This window comes from Pristiophorus japonicus, chromosome 3, assembly GCF_044704955.1.
Source record: "Pristiophorus japonicus isolate sPriJap1 chromosome 3, sPriJap1.hap1, whole genome shotgun sequence".
Lineage (NCBI taxonomy): Eukaryota > Metazoa > Chordata > Chondrichthyes > Pristiophoridae > Pristiophorus > Pristiophorus japonicus.
The window spans coordinates 82790947-82809558 of record NC_091979.1 but is presented as its reverse complement, the minus strand read 5'-3'; the positions used below and the strand labels follow the sequence as shown (position 1 = coordinate 82809558).

Sequence of the window (18612 nt, the reverse complement as noted above, 5' to 3'; positions counted from 1 at the left end):
GCCTTGGAAATAGCGGGTGCATTGACAGTCATTTTCCAACATTCCATAGACTCTGGATCAGTTCCTATCGAGTGGAGGGTAGCCAATATAACCCTACTTTTTAAAATAGTAGGGAGAGAGAAAACAGGGAATTATAGACCGGTCAGCCTGACATCGGTAGTGGGTAAAATGATAGAATCAATTATTAAGGATGTCATAGCAGCGCATTTGGAAAGAGGTGACATGATAGGTCCAAGTCAGCATGGATTTGTGAAAGGAAAATCATGCTTGACTAATCTTCTGGAATTTTTTGAGGATGTTTCCAGCAGAGTGGATAAGGGAGAACCAGTTGATGTGGTGTATTTGGACTTTCAGAAGGCTTTCGACAAGGTCCTACACTAGAGATTATTGTGCAAAGTTAAAGCACATGGGATTGGATAGTGTGCTGATGTGGACTGAGAACTGGTTGGCAGACAGGAAGCAAAGAGTAGGAGTAAATGGCTACTTTTCAGAATGGCCAGCATTGACTAGTGGGGTACCGCAAGGTTCTGTGCTGGGGCCCCAGCTGTTTACATTATACATTAATGATTTAGACGAGGGGATTAAATGTAGTATCTTCAAATGTGCGGATGACACTAAGTTGGGTGGCAGTGTGAGCTGCGAGGACGATTCTATGAGGCTGCAGAGTGACTTGGATAGGTTAGGTGAGTGGGCAAATGCATGGCAGATGAAGTATATTGTGGATAAATGTGAGGTTATCCACTTTGGTGGTAAAAACAGAGAGACAGACTATTATCTGAATGGTGACAGATTAGGGAAAGGGGAGGTGCAACAAGACCTGGGTGTCATGGTACATCAGTCATTAAAGGTTGGAGTGCAGGTACAGCAGGCGGTTAAGAAAGCAAATGGCATGTTGGCCTCCATAGGAAGGGGATTTGAGTACAGGGGCAGGGAGGTGTTGCTACAGTTGTACAGGGCCTTGGTGAGGCCACACCTGGAGTATTGTGTACAGTTTTGGTCTCCTAACTTGGGGAAGGACATTCTTGCTATTGAGCGAGTGCAGCGAAGGTTCACCAGACTGATTCCCGGGATGGCGGGACTGACATATCAAGAAAGACTGGATCAACTGGGCATGTATTCACTGGAGTTCAGAAGAATGAGGAGGGATCTCATAGAAACGTTTAAAATTCTGATGGGTTTAGACAGGTTAGATGCAGGAAGAATGTTCACAATGTTAGGGAAATCCAGAACCAGGGGTCACAGTCGAAGGATAAGGGATAAGCCATTTAGGACCAAGACGAGGAGAAACTTCTTCACCCAGAGAGTGGTGAACCTGTGGAATTCTCAACCACAGAAAGTTGTTGAGGCCAATTCACTAAATATATTCAAAAAGGAGTTAGATGTAGTCCTTACTACTAGGGGGATCAAGGGGTATGGTGAGAAAGCAGGAATGGGGTACTGAAGTTGCATGTTCAGCCATGAACTCATTGAATGGTGGTGCAGGCTCGAAGGGCCAAATGGCCTACTCCTGCACCTATTTTCTATGCTTCTGTGAGAAGATGGTGGTGAGCCACCTTCTTGAACCACTGTAGTCTGAGTTATGATGGAATTCCCAGCCACATAAATACTGTGGCAACAAGAGCAGGTCAGAAGCTGGGTATTCTGCAGTGAGTGTTAGGGAGGGAGTTCCAAGATTTTGACTCAGCGACAATGAAGGAATGTCGATATGCTTCCAAATCAGGATGGAGTGCGACTTGGAGGAGAAAGTGAAGGTGGTGGTTTTCCCATATGCTTGCTGCCCTTGCCCTTCTAGATGGTAGAGGTCACGGGTTTGGGAGGTGCTGCTGAAGAAGCCTTGGTGAGTTGTTGCAGTGCATCTTGTAGATGGTACACACTGCAGCCATGGAACGCCGGTGTGGAGGGAGTGGATGTTTAAGGTGGTGGATGGGGTGCCAATCAAGTGGGCTACTTTGTCCTGGATAGTGTCGAGTTTCTTGAGTGTTGTTGGAGCTGCACTCATCGAGGCAAGTGGATTGTGTTCCATCACACTCCTCGCCTGTGCCTTGTAGATGGTGGAAAGGCTTTGGGGAGTTAGGAGCTGAGACACTTGCCGCAAAATGTCCAGCCACTGACCTGCTCTTGTTACCACAGTAGTTATGTGGCTAGTCCAGTTAAGTTTCTGGTCAATGCAACCGCCAGGATATTGATGGTTGGGGATTCGGCGATGATGATACCATTGAATGTTAAGGGGCGGTGCTTAGACTCTCGTTTGTTGGAGATAGTCATTGCCTGAAAATAGGTGCAGGTGTAGGCCATTCGGCCCTTTGAGCCTGCACCGCCATTCAATGAGTTCATGGCTGAACATGCAACTTCAGTACCCCATTCCTGCTTTCTCGCCATACCCCTTGATCCCCCGAGTAGTAAGGACTTCATCTAACTCCTTTTTGAATATATTTAGTGAATTGGCCTCAACAACTTTCTGTGGCAGAGAATTCCACAGGTTCACCACTCTCTGGGTAAAGAAGTTTCTCCTCATCTCGGTCCTAAATGGCTTACCCCTTATCCTTAGACTGTGTCCCCTGGTTCTGGACTTCCCCAACATTGGGAACATTCTTCCTGCATCTAACCTGTCTAACCCCGTCAGAATTTTAAATGTTTTTATGAGGTCCCCTCTCATTCTTCTGAACTCTAGTGAATACAAGCCCAGTTGATCCAGTCTTTCTTGATAGGTCAGTCCCGCCTTCCCAGGAATCAGTCTGACGAACCTTCGCTGCACTCCCTCATTAGCAAGAATGTCCTTCCTCAGGTTAGGAAACCAAAACTGAACACAATACTCCAGGTGTGGTCTCACCAATGCCCTGTACAACTGCAGCAGCACCTCCCTGCCCCTGTACTCAAATCCCCTCGCTATGAAGGCCAACATGCCATTTGCTTTCTTAACCGCCTGCTGTACCTGCATGCCAACCTTCAATGACTGATGTACCATGACACCCAGGTCTCGTTGCACCTCCCCTTTTCCTAATCTGTCACCATTCAGATAATAGTCTGTCTCTCTGTTTTTACCACCAAAGTGGATAAAATCACATTTATCCACATTATACTTCATCTGCCATGCATTTGCCCATTCACCGAACCTATCCAAGTCGCTCTGCAGCCTCTTAGCATCCTCCTCGCAGCTCACACTGCCACCCAACTTAGTGTCATCTGCAAATTTGAAGATACTACATTTAATTCCCTCGTCTAAATCATTAATGTACAGTGTAAACAGCTGGGGCCCCAGCACAGAACCTTGCGGTACCCCACTAGTCACTGCCTGCCATTCTGAAAAGTACCCATTTACTCCTACTCTTTGCTTCCTGTCTGACAACCAGTTCTCAATCCATGTCAGCACACTACCCCCAATCCCATGTGCTTTAACTTTGCACATTAATCTCTTGTGTGGGACCTTGTCGAAAGCCTTCTGAAAGTCCAAATATACCACATCAACTGGTTCTCCCTTGTCCACTCTACTGGAAACATCCTCAAAAAATTCCAGAAGATTTGTCAAGCATGATTTCCCTTTCACAAATCCATGCTGACTTGGACCTATCATGTCACCTCTTTCCAAATGCGCTGCTATGACATCCTTAATAATTGATTCCATCATTTTACCCACTACCGATGTCAGGCTGACCGGTCTATAATTCCCTGTTTTCTCTCTCCCTCCTTTTTTAAAAAGTGGGGTTACATTGGCTACCCTCCACTCCATTGGAACTGATCCAGAGTCAATGGAATGTTGGAAAATGACTGTCAATGCATCCGCTATTTCCAAGGCCACCTCCTTAAGTACTCTGGGATGCAGTCCATCAGGCCCTGGGGATTTATCGGCCTTCAATCCCATCAATTTCCCCAACACAATTTCCTGACTAATAAGGATTTCCCTCAGTTCCTCCTCCTTACTAGACCCTCTGACCCCTTTTATATCAGGAAGGTTGTTTGTGTCCTCCTTAGGTGAATACCGAACCAAAGTACTTGTTCAATTGGTCCACCATTTCTTTGTTCCCCTTTATGACTTCCCCTGATTCGGACTGCAGGGGACCTACGTTTGTCTTTACTAACCTTTTTCTCTTTACATACCTATAGAAACTTTTGCAATCCGTCTTAATGTTCCCTGCAAGCTTCTTCTCGTACTCCATTTTCCCTGCCCTAATCAAACCCTTTGTCCTCCTCTGCTGAGTTCTAAATTTCTCCCAGTCCCCGGGTTCGCTGCTATTTCTGGCCAATTTGTATGCCACTTCCTTGGCTTTAATACTATCCCTGATTTCCCTTGATAGCCACGGTTGAGCCACCTTCCCTTTTTTATTTTTACGCCAGACAGGAATGTACAATTATTGTAGTTCATCCATACGGTCTCTAAAGGTCTGCCATTGCCCATCCACAGTCAACCCCTTAAGCATCATTCGCCAATCTATCCTAGCCAATTCATGCCTCATACCTTCAAAGTTACCCTTCTTTAAGTTCTGGACCATGGTCTCTGAATTAACTATTTCATTCTCCATCCTAATGCAGAATTCCACCATATTATGGTCACTCTTCCCCAAGGGGCCTCGCACAACGAGATTGCTAATTAATCCTCTCTCATTACACAACACCCAGTCTAAGATGGCCTCCCCCCTAGTTGGTTCCTCGACATATTGGTCTAGAAAACCATCGCTTATGCACTCCAGGAAATCCTCCTCCACCGTATTGCTTCCAGTTTGGATAGCCCAATCTATGTGCATATTAAAGTCACCCATTATAACTGCTGCATCTTTATTGCGTGCACTCCTAATTTCATGTTTGATGCCCTCCCCAACATCACTACTACTGTTTGGAGGTCTGTACACAACTCCCACTAACGTTTTTTGCCCTTTGGTGTTCTGCAGCTCTACCCATATAGATGTCACATCATCCAAGCTAATGTCCTTTCTAACTATTGCATTAATCTCCTCCTTAACCAGCAATGCTACCCCACCTCCTTTTCCTTTTATTCTATCCTTCCTGAATGTTGAATACCCCTGGATGTGGAGTTCCCAGCCCTGATCATCCTGGAGCCACGTCTCTGTAATCTCAATCACATCATATTTGTTAACATCTATTTGCACAGTTAATTCATCCACCTTATTACGGATACTCCTTGCATTAAGACACAAAGCCTTCAGGCTTGTTTTTTTAAACACACTTTGTCCTTTAGAATTTTGTTCTTTGCCTTGGGTTTCTCTGCCCTCCACTTTTCCTCATCTCCTTTCTGTCTTTTGCTTTTGTCTCCTTTTTGTTTCCCTCTGTCTCCCTGCATTGGTTCCCATCCCCCTGCATATTAGTTTAACTCCTTCCCAACAGCACTAGCAAACACTCCCCCGAGGACATTGGTTCCGGTCCTGATTAGGTGCAGACCGTCCAGTTTGTACTGGTCCCACTTCCCCCAGAACCGGTTCCAATGCCCCAGGAATTTGAATCCCTCCCTGCTGCACCACTGCTCAAGCCACGTATTCATCTGCGCTATCCTGCGATTCCTACTCTGACTAGCACGTGGCACTGGTAGCAATCCCGAGATTACTACTTTTGAGGTCCTACTTTTTCATTTAGCTCCTAGCTCCTTAAATTCGTTTCGTAGGACCTCATCCCTTTTTTTACCTATGTCGTTGGTACCAATGTGCACCACGACAACTGGCTGTTCTCTCTCCCTTTTTAGAATGTCCTGCACCCGCTCAGAGACATCCTTGACCCTTGCACCAGGGAGACAATATGCCATCCTGGAGTCTCGGTTGCGGCCGCAGAAACGTCTATCTATTCCCCTTACAATTGAATCCCCTATCACTATCGCTCTCCCACTCTTTTTCCTGCCCTCCTGTGCAACAGAGCCAGCCACGGTGCCATGAACTTGGCTGCTGCTGCCCTCCCCTGATGAGTCATCCCCCCCAACAGTACCCAAAGCAGTGTATCTGTTTTGCAGGGGGATGACCACAGGGGACCCCTGCACTACCTTCCTTGCACTGCTCTTCCTGCTGGTCTTCCATTCCCTATCTGGCTGTGGACCCTTTCCCTGCGGTACGACCAACTCGCTGCACGTGCTACTCATGTCATTCTCAGCATCGTGGGTGCTCCAGAGTGAATCCACCCTCAGTTCCAACTCCGCATCGCAGTCCGTCAGGAGCTGGAGGCGGATACACTTCCCGCACACGTAGTCATCAGGGACACTGGTGTCGTCCCTGAGTTCCCACATGATACAGGAGGAGCATAACACATGACTGAGCTGTCCTGCCATGACTTAACCCTTAGATAAGCAACAACAATGCTAAAGTTTGCTCACTGTTATAGAAGAGAAAAAAGAAAAACTACTCACCAATCACTTACCCCCTTGGCTGTGACATCACCTTTCTGTTTCTTTCTACTTTTTTGCCTTCTCCCTGTAGCCGCACAAGTACGTCTTTTATAGGCCTCACCAACGAACTCCTCGACGCTGGGCCCCGGACTCCCTGCTGTGCCTTTTATCGGCCTCACCAATGGACCACCTCGACGCTGCTCCCGACGCTGGGCCCCGGACTCCCTGCTGTGCCTTTTATAGGCCTCACCAAAGGACCTCCTCGACGCTGCTCCCGATGCTGGGCCCCGGACTCCCTGCTGTGCCTTTTATAGGCCTCACCAACGGACCTCCTCGACGCTGCTCCAGATTGCTCCCGACGCTGGGCCCCGGACTCCCTGCTGTGCCTTTTATAGGCCTCACCAACGAACCTCCTCGACGCTGCTCCCGACTGCCGCCAACGCTGGGCCCCGGACTCCCTGCTGTGCCTTTTATAGGCCTCACCAACGGACCTCCTCGATGCTGCTCCCAACTGCCGCTGATGCTGGGCCCCGGACTCCCTGCTGTGCCTTTTATAGGCCTCGCCAACGGACCTCCTCGACGCTGCTCCCGACGCTGGGCCCCGGACTCCCTGCTGTGCTTTTTATAGGCCTCGCCAATGGACCTCCTCGACGCTGCTCCCGACTGCCGCCGACGCTGGGCCCCGGACTCCCTGCTGTGCCTTTTATAGGCCTCACCAACGGACCTCCTCGACGCTGCTCCCGACTGCCGCCGACGCTGTGTCGTGAATGTTACTTGCCACTTATCAGCCCAAGCTTGAATGTTGTCCAGGTCTTGCTGTATGCGGGCATGGACTGCTCCATTATCTGAGGAGTTGCAAATGGAACTGAACACTGCAGTCATCAGCAAACATCCCTACTTCGGACCTTATGATGGATGGAAGGTCATTGATGAAGCAACTGAAGATGGTTGGGCCTAGGACACTGCCCTGAGGAACTCAGGGGGCTATAGGGGGTGAGGAACTTAACACAATCACAATCACTAAGGAGGTGGTACTCAGTAAGATAATGGGACTAAAGGTGGATAAATCCTCCGGACTTGATGATTTGCATCCTAGGGCCTTGAGAAATAGAGGCAGGGATAGTGGATGCATTGATTCTAATTTACCAAAATTCCCTGGATTCTGGGCAGATTGGAAAACTGCAAATGTAACGCCCCTATTTAAAAAAGGAGGCAGACAAAAAGCAGGAAACTATAGACCAGTTAGCCTAACATCTGTGGCTGGGAAAATGTTGGAGCCAATTATTAAAGAAGCAGTCGCAGGACATTTGGAAAAGCATAATTCAGTCAGGCAGTCAGCGTGGATTTATGACAGGGAAGTCATGTTTGACATATTTGCTGGAATTCATTGAGGATGTAACGAACAGGGTGGATAAAGGGGAACCAGTGAATGTGATGTATTTGGACTTCCAGAAGGCATTTAACAAGGTGCCACATAAAAGGTTACTGCACAAGATAAATTTCATGAGGTTTGGGGTAATATATTAGCATGGATAGAGGATTGACTAACTAACAGAAAACAGAGAGTCAGGATAAATGGTTCAATCTCGGGTTGGCAATCAGTAACTAGTGGAGTGCCGCAGGGATCAGTGCTGGGACCCCAACTATTTACAATTTATATTAACGACTTGGATGAAGGGACCAAGTGTAACATAGCCAAGTTTGCTGATGATACAAAAATGGAAGGAAAAGCAATGTGTGACGAGGACACAAAAAGCCTGCAAAAGGATATAGACAGGCTAAGTGCGTGAGCAAAAATTTGGCAGATGGAGTGTAAAGTTGGAAAGTGTGAGGTTATGCACTTTGACAGAAAAAAATTGCAAAGTGCTACAGTACAGCATGAAACACAAAAGGTTAGTATGCAGGTACAGCAAGTGATCAGGAAGGCCAATGGAATCTGGGCCTTTATTGCAAAGGAGATGAAGTATAAAAGCAGGGAAGTCTTGCTACAGTTATGCAGGGTGTTGGCGAGGCCACATATGGAATATTGCGTGCAGTTTTGGTTTCCATATTTAAGAAAGGATATTCTTGCTTTGGAGGCAGTTCAGAGAAGGTTCACTAGGTTGATTCTGGAGATGAGGGGGTTGACTCGAAGAAAAGGTTGAGTAGGTTGGGCCTCTACTTATTGGAATTAAGAAGAATGAGAAGTGATCTTATAGAAACGTATAAGGTTATGAGGGGGCTTGACAAGGTGGATGCAGAGAGAATGTTTCCACTGATAGGGGAGACGAGAACTAGGGGGCATAATCTTAGAATAAGGGACTGCCCATTTAAAACTGAGATGAGGAGGAACTTCTTCTCTCAGAGGGTTATAAATCTGTGGATTTGCTGCCTCAGAGAGCTGTGGAAGCTGGGTCACTGAATAAATTTAAGGAATAAGGGGTTATGGGGAGCGGGCAGGGAAGTGGACCCGAGTCCATGATCGGATCAGCCATGACCATATTAAATGGCGGAGCAGGCTCGATGGGCCGTATGGCTACTGCTGTTCCTATTTCTTATGTTCTCATGTTCTTATGAACTCCTGCAGTGATGTCCTGGGGCTGTGATGATTGACCTCCAAGCACCACAACCATCTTCCTTTGTGCTAGGTATGACTCCAGCCAATGGAGAGTTTTCTCCGATTCCCATTGAATTCAGTTTTACTCGGGCTCCTTGATGCCACTCGGTCAAATGCTGCCTTGATGTCGAGCGCATTCACTCTCACCTCACCTCTGGAATTTTGTGATGGTGGGGACCTCAGGAGGATGCCGATATGAATCAGCCAGTCGGCACGTCTGGCTGAAGATGGTTGTAAACACTTCAGCCTTTTCTTTTGCACTTACGAGCTGGGTTCCGCTATCATTGAGGATGGGGATATTCATGGAGCCTCCTCCCATTAATTGTTTAATAGTCCACCATCATTCACGACTGGATGTGGTAGGACTACAGAGCTTTAATCTGATCCATTGGTTGTGGGATCGCTTAGCCTTGTCTATGGCATGTTGCTTCTCCTTTTTAGCATGCATGTAGTCCTGTGTTGCAGCTTCCCCAGGTTGGCACCTAATTTTCAGGTATTCCTGGTGCTGCTCCTGGCATGCTCGTCAACATTCTTCATTGAACCAGGGTTGGTCCCCAGGATTGACGGTAATGGTAGAGTGAGGGATATGCCGGGCCATGAGGTTACAGATTATGGTGAAATTCAATTCTGCTGCTGCTGATCGCCCACAGTGCCTCATGGATGCCCAGTTTTGAGCTGCTAGATCTGTTCTGAATCTATCCCATTTAGCACGGTGGTAGTGCCACAAAACACAATGGATGGTGTCCTCCGTGTGAAGATGGGACTTCATCTCCACAATGTCTGTGCGGTGGTAGCTGCTCCTAATGCTGTCATGGACAGATACATCTGCGACAGTTAGATTAGTGAGGACGAGGTCAAGTAAATTTTTCCCCTCGTGTTGTTTCTTTCACCATCTGCTGCAGGCCAGTTTGGCAGCTATGTCCTTCAGGACTCAGCCAGCTCGGTCAGTAGTGGTGCTACCGAGTGACTCAATGATGGACATTGAAGTACCCCACCCAGAACACTATTAAAAATAAATGTTCTGATTTTCAAATTTAATTAAAAGTCCCTTCATTACAGCAAATACAATAAAAATTTAATTTTTTTAAAAAATAATTGAAAACATTTTAATCCGGGCCAATATTTGCATAAACTAATTTTAAATGTTTGCGCCACATTTCTTATTTTTAAATGTTTAATTTAAGATTTATAATAAATTGCTGGGCAGTAGTTGGTCAAATAGTCCAAATCTGCATCAGCAAAAGTGAATTTCTAGTCAGCTCGGATGATCTGGGAAGACGTACCTTGACAGATCGCAAATTCCGGGTATTCGCAAATGCGGAAACCCGGAATTTGCGGGACATTTCAAAAGGTTTACAGGGACCATAAATTCTGGGCCATCATTCTGAAAGTGACTCTTGCTGGTGTTGATGTAATTTTTTTTTTAAAAAAGAAAGTCATATTTCGAATTGAACTTTAACAAGATGTCTTAAAAAAAAAACTTAATAGTCTAGTAATAATTGCCTTTCCCCTCTGGGACCTGGATTTGAGTTTAATCTAAGCATATCGGAAGAAATGTCCTTCTCCCAGTGGAGTGTAAGGACCCAGGATGAAATGAATTTGGCAGTTTTAACCCACTATCTAATGGCCATGAATTTTCAGAATAAAACTGTCCATAACTCTGCACACATTTATATTAAGTTGACAATTTTACTGCAAGAACACAAGGATAGTTGGTGCAGGAAATCAAAACATTCATAATGGTGCACTAGAGAAAATGTTAACACAAAGACAGCGGAAGGAGCTTTACTCTGCAGCGGGGTCATACTTCGCCAAACTTCATCATGCCTCTGCATGCCAGAAAATGAAAAGTTTTCCATAACCAGTGCTGACATCTTTCACCTTGGTGAACATAAAATTCACCAAAATAAAGACTATTTGGTCTCTCTGAACCCAACTGTATTTTGGGAACATAGGGCCCAAATATTCCAAAATAAAAATAATGGCGCTCACGCACCTGGACATCCATTTTTTTTTTAGGCCCATAGGCGCTGAAAATAAAAATCCTAACTTTTCTTAATCCAACTCATCATCTGGCGCCGGCGCTACCCGATTCCATCTGGCAGGGCGGGGCTTCGAGTGTGCGCCTGAAATGCACAGAGCATGATCTTCAAAAAAAAAACGGCCACCATTGCACATGCGCATAAAAACAAACATTTAAAAAAACCCGACCAACTCATTGCGCATGGGCAACGAGCATGCACAGAAAAAAAGCTTTGCGCTCTTTTAGGGGATCTCCCTTGGCTGATACTCCAGCAGCAGTCACTCCAGCTTTGGCTTCATTTTATTTGGATTTCTTTTATTTTCCTACCTTCACTCCAGCAACAGTTGACACAGGCAATGGATTTTTTCTATTTGGATTTCAGAGCATTAATGGTGAGTTTTATTTTATCTGATTTATTTTTAAGATGCATAAAGTCTGTCTAAAATAGCACGGGAGGCACTTCAGCCGGGGATAGGAGTGGGCCAGGGTGGATTTCTGTAACTGAAGGCAAGGGTTATTCCTACGATGCTTCTAGGTGCGCCGGTTTAAATAATTTTTTTCGGGAGGAAACTTGGCCTTATACCCAGAAATAGAAACATAGAAATTAGGTGCCGGGGCAGGCCATTCGGCCCCTAGAGCCTGCACCGCCATTCAATAAGATCATTGCTGATCATTCAACCTCAGTACCCCTTTCCTGCTTTCTCTCCATACCCCTTTGGCCATAAGGGCCATAGCTAAGTAGATATATTTGAATATGTCTAACGAACTGGCCTCAACAACCTTGAGGTAGAGAATTCCACAGGTTAACCACTCTGTGAAGAAGTTTCTCCTAAATGGCTTACCCCTTATTCTTCGACTGTGACCCCTGGTTCTGGAGCTCCCCAGCAACTGGAACATTCTTCCTGCCTCTAACCTGTCCAATCTCATCAGAATTTTATATGTTTCGATGAGATCCTCCCTCATTCTTCTGAACTCCAGTGGATACAAGCCCAGTTGATCGAGTCTCTCCTCATATGTCAGTCCAGCCATCCCGGGAATCAGTCTGGTGAACCTTCGCTACATTCCCTCAATAGCAAGAACGTCCTTGCTCAGATTAGGAGACCAAAACTGAACACAATATTCCAGGTGTGGCCTCACCAAGGCTCTGTACAACTGCAGTAAGACATCCCTGCTTGTATACTCAAATCATCTAGCTATGAAGGCCAACATGCCATTTGCCTTCTTCACCGCCTGCATGACAAACTTTAATGACTGATGTACCATGACCCCCAGGTCCAGTTGCACCTCCCCTTTTCCTAATCTGACACCATTCAGATAATATTCTGTCTTCCTGTTTTTGCCACCAAAGTGGATAACCTCACATTTATCCACATTATACTGCATCTGCCATGCATTTGTCCACTCACCTAACCTGTCCAAGTCATCCTGCAGCCTCTTAGCATCCTCCTCACAGCTTAACACCGCCACCCTGCTTAGTGTCATTTGCAAACTTGGAGATATTACATTCAATTCCTTCATCTAAATCATTGATGTATATTGTAAGTAGCTGGGATCCCAGCACTGAGCCCTGTGGCACCCCACTGGTCACTGCCTGCCATTCTGAAAAGGACCCATTTATTCCGACTCTCTAGTTGGCAGACAGGAAGCAGTTCTCTATCCACATCAATACATTACCCCCAATACTGTGTGCTTTAATTTTGCACACTAATCCCTTATGTGGGACCTTGTCAAAAGCCTTTTGAAAGTCCAAATACACTACATCCACTGGTTCTCCCTTGTCCACACTACTAGCTACATCCTCAAAAAAATTCTAGAAGATTTGTCAAGCCTGATTTCTCTTTCATAAATCCATGCTGACTTGGACCGATCCTGTCACTGCTTTCCAAATGCACGACTATTTCATCTTTAATAATTGATTCCAACATTTTCCCCACCACCGATGTCAGGCTAACCGGTCTGTAATTCCGTTTTCTCTCTCTCCTTTTTTTTTTAAAAAGTGGGGTTACATTAGCTACCCTCCAGTCCATAGGAACTGATCCAGAGTCAATAGAATGTTGGGAAATGATCACCAATGCATCCACTATTTCTAGGGCCACTTCCTTAAGTACTCTGGGATGCAGCTTATCAGGCCTTGGGGATTTATCGGCCTTCAATCCCATCAATTTCCCTAACACAATTTCCTGACTAAAGGATTTCCTTCAGTTCCTCCTTTTCGCTAGACCCTTGAACCCCTAGTATTTACGGAAAGTTATTTGTGTCTTCCTTAGTGAAGACTGATCCAAAGTATTTGTTCAATTGGTCTGCCATTTCTTTGTTCCCCATTATAAATTCACCTGATTCTGACTGCAAAGGACCTATGTTTGTCTTCACTAATCTTTTTCTCTTCACATATCTATAGAAGCTTTTGCAGTCAGTTTTTGTGTTCCCTGCAAGCTTACTCTCATACTCTATTTCCCCTCTCCTAATTAGACCCTTTGTCCTCCTCTACTGAATTCTAAATTTCTCCCAGTCCTCAGGTTTGCTGCTTTTTCTGGCCAATTTATATGCCTCTTCCTTGGATTTAACAGTATTCCTAATTTCCCTCGTTAGCCACGATTGAGCTACCTTTCCTGTTTTATTTTTACTCCAAATAGGGATGTACAATTGTTGAAGTTCATCCATGTAATCTATAAATGTCTGCCATTGCCTATCCACTGTCAACCCTTTAAGTATCATTTGCCAGTCTATCCTAGCCAATTCAAGTCTCATACCATTGAAGTTATCTTTCCTTAAGTTCAGGACCCTAGTCTTTGAATTAACACTGTCACTCTCCATCTTAATAAAAAATTCTACCATATTATGGTCACTCTTCCCCAGGGGGCCTCGCACAAGGTTGCTAATTAGTCCTCTCTCATTACACAACACCCAGTGTAGGATGGCCAGCTCTCTAGTTGGTTCCTCCACATATTGGCCTAGAAAGCCATCCCTAATACACTCCAGGACATCCTCCTCCACCACATTTCCACCAGCTTGGTTAGCCCAATCTATATGTAGATTGAAGTCGCCTATGATAACTGCTGTACCTTTTTTACACGCATCCCTAATTTCTTGTTTGATGCCGTCCTCAACCTCACGACTACTGTTTGGTGGTCTGTACACAACTCCCACTAGCGTTTTCTGCCCTTTTGTATTCCGCAGCTCTACCCATACAGATTCCACATCATCAAAGCTAATGTCCTTTCTTACTATTGCGTTAATTTCCTCTTTAACCAGCAATGCTACCCCACGTCCTTTTCCTTTCTGTCTATCCTTCCTGAATGTTGAATACCCCTGGATGTTGAGTTCCCAGCCTTGGTCCCCCGGGTGCCATGTCTCCATAATCCCAATTATATCATAATCGTTAATAGCTGCCTGCGCAGTTAATTCATCCACCTTATTATGAATACTCCTCACATTGAGGCACAGAGCCTTCAAGCTTGTCTTTTTAACACTCTTTGTCCCTTTAGAACTTTGCTGTAATGTGGCCCTTTTTGATTTTTGCCTTGGGTTTCTCTGCACTCCACTTTTACTATTCTCCGTTCTATCTTTTGCTTCTGTCCCCATTTCATTTCCCTCTGTCACCCTGCATAGGTTCCCATCCCCCTGCCATATTAGTTTAACCCCTCCCCAATAGCACTAGCAAACACTCCCCCGAGGACATTGTTCCGGTCCTGCCCAGGTGCAGACTGTCCGATTTGTACTGGTCCCACCTCCCCCAGAACCGGTTCCAATGTCCCAGAATTTGAATCCCTCACTCTTGCACCACTCCTCAAGCCACGTATTCATTTTAGCTATCCTGCTATTTCTACTCTGACTAGCACATGGCACTGGTAGCAATCCTGAGGTTACTACCTTTGAGGTCCTACTTTTTTAATTTAACTCCTAGCTCCCTAAATTCAGCTTGTCGGACCTCATCCCGCTTTTTACCTATATCGTTGGCACCTATATGCACCACGACAACTAGCTGTTCACCTTCCCCTTCCAGAATGCCCTGCAGGCACTCCAAGACATCCTTGACCCTTGCACCAGGGAGGCAACATACCATCCTGGAGTCTCGATTGCGACCGCAGAAACGCCCATCTATCCACCTTACAATAGTCTTCTTTACAGGGTACACCAGCACCAGCCAGAATGTTTGACGCCAAACATTCTGCCACTGGTAGTAGACACCAGCGTCCCAACATTGGGGAATCTTCAAACTGAGCTGCAGCGCCAGAAATATCACTGGGCACCGAAAAAACGGCACCCAGTGCTGGGGAAAATTTGGACCCTGGGAAGATAGAAACAGGAGTAGGCCATTTAGCCCTTCAAGCCTGTTCCACACACATTTTTGTGTGTATTTAAAAAAGAACAAGCATGTTGAAATCTAAAGTAGCCTGCATGAGCCAAACAGGATGTTCAGGAATAATCCTGCAATGGATAGTTCACTTCAAATAACTATTTAATCATTTTTCTTCTATAACTGCTTTAATGTTTGATTGCAGTAACTTGATTGTCAGCAGGTTCTGTCCAGAGGGCATCGTTTTAACTTATAAAACATCTGAAATAGCCAGCGGGCCACTGGAAAATTTACATTCCTACATCAATTCTAAGTTGTAGTTAGCAGGAACACTCATCGAAAAATGGAACATATTAGGTAGGTTCCATTCCTGAAAATACTACTGTCATACTGCATTACTGTTGAGGTAAGATTGTGCTGCATTGGGATCACTGGGCACCACAAATATTTGCAATTTTTTCCTACATTATCAATTAATCCTCCTTTGGAAGCCCCAGAAATTCAAACTACAGCAATAAGTGGCCACTCAAGTCATTTCAAAGAGGATTGTTAACACAATTACTTTCTTGGGATATTAATTGATAACGTTAAATGTAATGCAACAGGAAAGCTACAGTTAAAATATTTTTAATTGATCTGTCTATTTCTTCAAATTCTTAATGTAACTGCAACCTGTTGCTTAATAGTCCTTGCCTCTTACTGAAAATAATGCCAATGTTGGACACACTTCTTGAACTATTGCATCATGGTCTGCAATGCCAAACACTGAAGAAAGAAGACAATGTGGAACTATTTGGAAATATTTGGCATGTGTTTAACAGACAGCAGATCAGAGTTCATTTTGGAGCTATGATGATGAACACAGATAACCCATTATGAACAACAATTTTAACAGTCCTTCAGCCCTGAAAAGTAGAACTTTCATTTCTCTAGCTTTTTTGAATTTATAAATTTAAGGACCTCATTTTAATCTTGTTCTCCAAACAAAAGAAAAGGCTAATTTTACCTTAAGCCTAAACTGCTCCATGTTTGTAGCATTTGTATTTATGCTAATATGCAGTGAACCATATTATGTAATGTTATTGCCTATTATAATTAGCAAGTAATAGTAAAGTCTCATTGAAATTTATGAACCTTTGCTCTGAAACACTTTTGATGTAATGTTACCTCAGAGAATTAAATCATGAATAATAATCCACTATCAAAATTGTTGTGTGAGGAACTGAAATTACCCAAAAGCTGCATGAAGTTCTTAATCTCACATTTTCAAGATAACTTCATTCATGATGTACAGATTATTAGATGCATAAAACTGGGTACTTTATGTATTACAAATGAAACGTAAAAAAAATAATGTTTAATCTTATATAGTGGAGTTCCCCAGGGTTCAGTACAAGGACCACTGCTGTTTTCGATATACATTAATGACTTGAACGTGGGGCTACATGGCACAATTTTGAAACTTGCAGATCACATGAAACCTGGAAGTGTAGTAAACAGTGAGGAAGATAGTAATAGACTTTAAGAGGACATAAACAAGCTGGTAGAGTGATCGGACACATGGCAGATGAAATTCGATGTAGAAAGTGTGAGGTGACACATTTTCGTGAGAAGAATGAGGGGAGACAATACATGCTAAATGGTACAATGTTAAAGGGACTGCAAGAAAAGAGAGACCTGGGGGTGTTTGTGCCTAAGTGCCATATGTACATGCCTGTGGTAAGGAGTGATGGTACTTCAAAGGAGAGGATGGATCACCTTGGCATTAGCAGCAAAAGTTGCCCTAGTCTTTTCTCGTTGCAGGGGCTCCTCCATCCTTCAAACTGCAAGAATCACACGACTGATCATGGCCTTTGTGGCATCCCAGAACAGTACACAATACACCATTCAAATCTAGATAGATCTGAAAGACTGTTTCAGTCAGACAACTTGGGTGAAAGTGGGTCAAAGCCGTTCCTTCTAAATTAACTAAAATGTATACATGAATATCAAAATTACACCTACATTTCCTGTACATCAATCATGTCACAATTAAACCCCAGACTTACAACACTGCTGATGTTCATCAGATCCATCATCACAGTCTTCTTCATCATCACACACCCAACGTCGAGAAATACATTCCCCATTTCCCTCACACTGAAACTGGTCTGCTGTACAGGTAGGTGGAGCTGAAATCAAAAAATGTAGTATCGATGAAGTGAAGATAAAGGGGAATTTCTAAATTAGTAACACAAAATACAACACAGTTTTAATATTTCAACATTGGTCTAGATTCTCTGCCCAAGGACTATCAATGGGCAGAAAATCTAACTTGACTACAGTAGTGAACAACTGAACACCAGACTCTAGAGCAGTGGTGATACCCGCCCTCCTAAAGGGCTCAGAGACGTGGACTATGTACAGCAGGCACCTCAAAACACTGGAGAAGGACCACCAACACTGCCTCCGCAAGATCCTGCAAATCCATTGGCAGGATAGCTGCACCAAAGTCATTGTTCTCAAACAGGCCAACATCCCCAGCATCGAAGCACTGACCACGCTCGATCAGTTCCGCTGGAAGGGCCACATCGCCCGCATGCCTGGCACGAGACTCCCAAAACAAGCGCTCTACTTGGAGCTCCAACATGGCAAGCGAGCTCAGGTGGGCAGAGGAAACACTTCAAGGACACCCTCAAAGCCTCCTTGAAAAAATTTAACATCCCCACTGACACCTGGGAATCCCTGGCCAAAGATCGCCCAAAGTGGAGGAAAAGCATCCAGGAAGGCGCTGAACACCGAGTCTCTTCGCCAAGAGCAAGCTGAAGCCAAGCTTTGACAGCGGAAGGAGCGTACGGCAACCCAGGCACCCCACCCACCTGTTCCTTCAACCACTGTTTGCCCCACCTGTGATAGAGCCTGTAAGTCCCACATTGGACTCTTCAGTCACCTGAGAACTAATTTCTAGTGCGGAAGCAAGTCATCCTCGACTCCGAAGGACTGCCAATGATGATGATGATGATGGAGTGAACAACTGTCCCAAAGATTTAGGGAGTAAGGAATTACTAGAAAGTCCTGGATCTCGAGGCATACATTTGGTCAGTTCTATAACCTGGAGTGTAATGACTTATTTTATAACCTGAAAACAGTTATCAGTATCAGTATTCTTATACTTATACTAGCTATTTTACCAACGTACAAATTAAAACAATACCAATATAAAAGCAGAAATTGAGTGCTATGTTTAGAGAACGGGGTACAGAAAGTAAACAACACATAATTTAAGGTACAGTAGGCTGGATTTTCCAGTACTTTGCGCTCCGGGTTCCCCCCCCCCCAGGAGCGACATGAAATGGGGCGGCGAGGTCTCCTGCGTCCGGTCGCGATCCTTGGCTCGG

At 44.9% G+C, this 18612-nt stretch overlaps 1 protein-coding gene across 1 annotated transcript in view; it reads right to left on the bottom strand.

Annotated features, from left to right (window-relative positions):
• Positions 1-18612, bottom strand: part of lrp2a (low density lipoprotein receptor-related protein 2a) — a 522167-nt gene that overhangs the window by 377983 nt on the left and 125572 nt on the right. The window contains exon 4 of the mRNA XM_070873618.1: positions 17284-17406. Coding sequence (XP_070729719.1) covers positions 17284-17406 — 123 coding nt within the window. The remainder of the gene's footprint in view (positions 1-17283; positions 17407-18612) is intronic.